Source organism: Gavialis gangeticus, unplaced genomic scaffold, assembly GCF_001723915.1.
Source record: "Gavialis gangeticus isolate Ggan-Ray unplaced genomic scaffold, GavGan_comp1, whole genome shotgun sequence".
NCBI classification, from domain to species: domain Eukaryota; kingdom Metazoa; phylum Chordata; order Crocodylia; family Gavialidae; genus Gavialis; species Gavialis gangeticus.
In genome coordinates this window covers 27,282,594-27,286,023 of record NW_017729032.1, presented here as the reverse complement: position 1 = coordinate 27,286,023, position 3,430 = coordinate 27,282,594, and the positions used below count along the sequence as shown (strand labels likewise).

Below are 3,430 nucleotides of genomic sequence, written 5' to 3'. Positions count from 1 at the left end.
TCCCTCCTGAAATGGGACGCACAGAACTGGATGCAGTACTCCAGCTGTGGCCTGACCAGCGTCGCATAGAGGGGGAGGATCACCTCCCTGGCTCTACTTGAGATGCACCTGTGGATGCATGACAAGGTCCAGTTAGCCCTGCCAACCATGACCTCGCATTGTCGGCCCATGTTCATCTTGGAGTCAATAAAGACTCCAAGATCCCTTTCTGCCTCCGTGCTCTCAAGAAGGGAGTTTCCCATTCTATAAGTGTGCTGCTGGTTTCTACTGCCTATGTGCAGCACCCTGCACTTGTCAGCATTGAAACGCATCCTGTTTATGTCAGCCCACTCCTGTAACCTATCCAGGTCTTGTTGCAGTCTTTCCCTCCCTACTAGCGTGCTCACCTCGCCCCAAATTTTGGTATCATCAGTGAATTTAAACAGGTTGCATTTCACCCCGTCGTCTAAATCGCTGATGAAGAAATTGAACAGCACAGGCCCCAGGACTGAGCCCTGGGGGACTCCGCTGCCCACTTCCCCCCAGGTTGAATGTGACGAATTTCTAAGGACAGAGATTGGATTAACCAAAATTGGCAAACAAAAAGAAAAAAAATCCAAACTCCACAAAAAACACCATATGGACAAGAATAGTGGAAAGGAATTACTTGACCAAGTGCTTGATTAAGATGTCCAGCATCTCTCTGTTTTTCTCTGGTAATTTATGGACAAGTGCATGCACTGCTTCTACTCTGTAGTTTTGGTCGTCAGATTCTGTTAAATAAAAAGAGAAAGAGGCACATTTGTTAAAACAGATTCAATACGTGTACCTAACATACAGCATACATTACAGTAAGAAACCACCATTGACCTGCCATAAAATGAAAAAAACCCCAACAAAACAAACAAGAACAAGACTTTTTAAAAATATGAGAACAATATAATCATGTTTCTTATGCAAACATTCTGGGAATTATTTCTTAAATACAGATAGTCCTTGACTTATGACTTTTTGAGTTATGACAAATGGCATTTACGACATTTGTAAACTGACACCCTGTTTCGAGGTTCCAATGCAGCTTTCGCCTTTATGATGGTTGACACAGCTGTGTTCAGCTGGTAAGTCTGTTGTGGTGAGGGGGACGGGGGAGAGAAGGAGGCAGATCAATGCCCCCACAGTGAGAGAGGGATTGGGGCTGGGGCAAACACTGCCCAGCGAGGGGGTGGGCGACTTGTACTGCTGCGCACCGCCAGTCCAGGAGCTGCTCGTATGGTGGCTTGTTCAGAGGCTCTCACAGTTGCTCCCACTGCTGATCTTGGAGGGCATGGGGTGGGGTCATGTGACCCAGGATCTGCATGGTGTGGGCATAGCCAGGGCTGCACTCCAGGCGGAAGGCGCTGGAGTAGAGACTATGCCCCCTTGCTGCTTGCCTAGCCAGTGCAGGGCTGGCACGAGACTGAGCTGCTGCACTGCCTCCAGACAAGCAGCGTGCAGTGGTGGGAGACAGACCAGCCTCTCTGTGACTCCTGAATGGGCAGCAGGCTTGCCCCGACTGGGCGAGCAGTGGCAAAGCATGGGAGGCGGGGGAGGCATGTGCCTCTGGATAGGGATGGGGCAGGGGACGGCAGGGTGGGGCGGGCAGCAGAGTAGGGGTTATGGCAGGGCTGCAGAAAGTTTTTCGGTGGCACATGCCTGCTCCCCCCATGCCCTTCTGCCACTCACCCAGCTGAGGCGAAGCTATTGCTTGCCCAACGGGCGTGGGGAGGCTGGGTTGGCTCCCGCCGCTACATGCTGCTTGTCTGGGGCCAGTGCAGTGGCTCAGTCTTGTGCTGGCCCCGTGCCAGCAGGTGGGCATAGCCCCTGCTCCCAGCAACTTCCACATTCCACCTTCCACCCAGAGCGCAGCCCCGGCTTCGCCTGCCCCACGCAGATTCTGGGGCACACGCCCCTGCCCCATGCCCTCCCGAGCTGGTGGCAGGAGCAGCAATGAGAGCTGCTGGACAAGCTACCACAATAGCAGCTCCCAGACTGGTGGCACACCATGGTGTGAGCCGCCCCACTCCCTCGCTGGGCAGCACTTGCCCCAGCACCAGTCCCAGCCCTAGCCCCAATCCCTCCCTCGCTGCGTGGGTGCTGATCTGCCCCCCCCGATGCCCCTTCTCTCCCCCACCACCACAATGGACTTACCAGCTGGATGCAGCTGTGTCAACCATCGTAAAGGAACCAATCCCCCATTTATAACATTTTTCCTATAGGAAAACTGGTTCCAAATTACGACGTTTCGACTTAAGATGCAGTTTTCAGGAACCAAGTGTGTTGTAAGTCTGAGGACTGCCTGTAACTTAAATAATAACAATGGATAAAATCCTGGTCGGGGAAATTTTATCTATGACCTCAAAGGAGCCCGCATATGACCAGTAACCTTTAACTTTGTCAAAACTCCTTTTGCTTTTATTCTCATTGAGGCATGAGAACAGATGGAGATAGTTATAAATACATTAAATTGCTAGGCATCTAAAAAAGATTTTAAACAATTAAGGCCAAGCACATGTTTCTACCAGGAGAACTGCAGCTCTTCTAGGAGAAACTATGTGTAGAGGTGCTCACAGTTTCTCCCAGAACAAAAATGGCATTTCTGGAAGAAAAATAACCCATCCATGACTCAGCAAGGGGGAATTTCTCCCAGGAAAATTAACACCTACCCACTTTCTTGCTGCCTGACTCCTTCCAGGGACCAGGAGGAGTTGAGCAGTGGGGAAGTGCTCCCTATGCTTTCCCCAGGCTGCGCTCACTCACTGCTCCCTACTTGTTTTTTCCACTGGAGTCCCTGTGTTTCAGTTGCTTAAAACTTTATCAAACTTCAGTTCTTTGAACTTAGTCCACTTTTTAAAAGAACTTTATCTAAAACAATGAAGGTATTTCCAAAAATGGGGCTATGGAAAATGTGTCACGCTCCCCCCCATTTTCCTTTGAAACACTCTAGCACAGTATGTTGTGGAACACACATACTAGATTATGCTAGCAATAGCCTTTGTGTCATTTATAGTCACTAGGAAAAGCCACCCAAATGATGAAGTTATAAGTTTTATGAAATAACACTCTGAGCATGCTTTGTAGAGTCTCACGAGAACTTTACAGATCCAATCACTGAAGATTCTATTACAAGCATACCCAGTCTGGGGCTGTAGAGTTAGACAACCCTGTAACTTAAGTCTCCCACTACTCTAGTCCCACATGTCCTGGTTTAAGCATCAGACCTGAAAGCAGAGACCCAGTCTCTCCTAAATGGTCTTGCTTGCCCTCAGGCAACATGAAGAATGAAACTGCCTCATCTGAATGTTAAGCGGAAAAGAGTCAGACTTGGAGAGAAGAACAGAACACTCCACAGCAAAGGCAATGATGTGAGGACTGAAGGTTGAAGAGTTGGGGGGGGGGGGGGGGGGGGGGGGGG

At 49.7% G+C, this 3,430-nt stretch overlaps 1 protein-coding gene across 4 annotated transcripts in view; it reads right to left on the bottom strand.

The window, feature by feature from the left end:
* ARHGAP42 (Rho GTPase activating protein 42) overlaps positions 1-3,430 on the bottom strand; it is a 448,389-nt gene that overhangs the window by 50,007 nt on the left and 394,952 nt on the right. For all 4 annotated transcript variants that reach the window (XM_019524224.1, XM_019524221.1, XM_019524223.1 and 1 more), the window contains exon 17: positions 647-752. In XM_019524224.1, the coding sequence (XP_019379769.1) occupies positions 647-752 (106 nt within the window). The remainder of the gene's footprint in view (positions 1-646; positions 753-3,430) is intronic.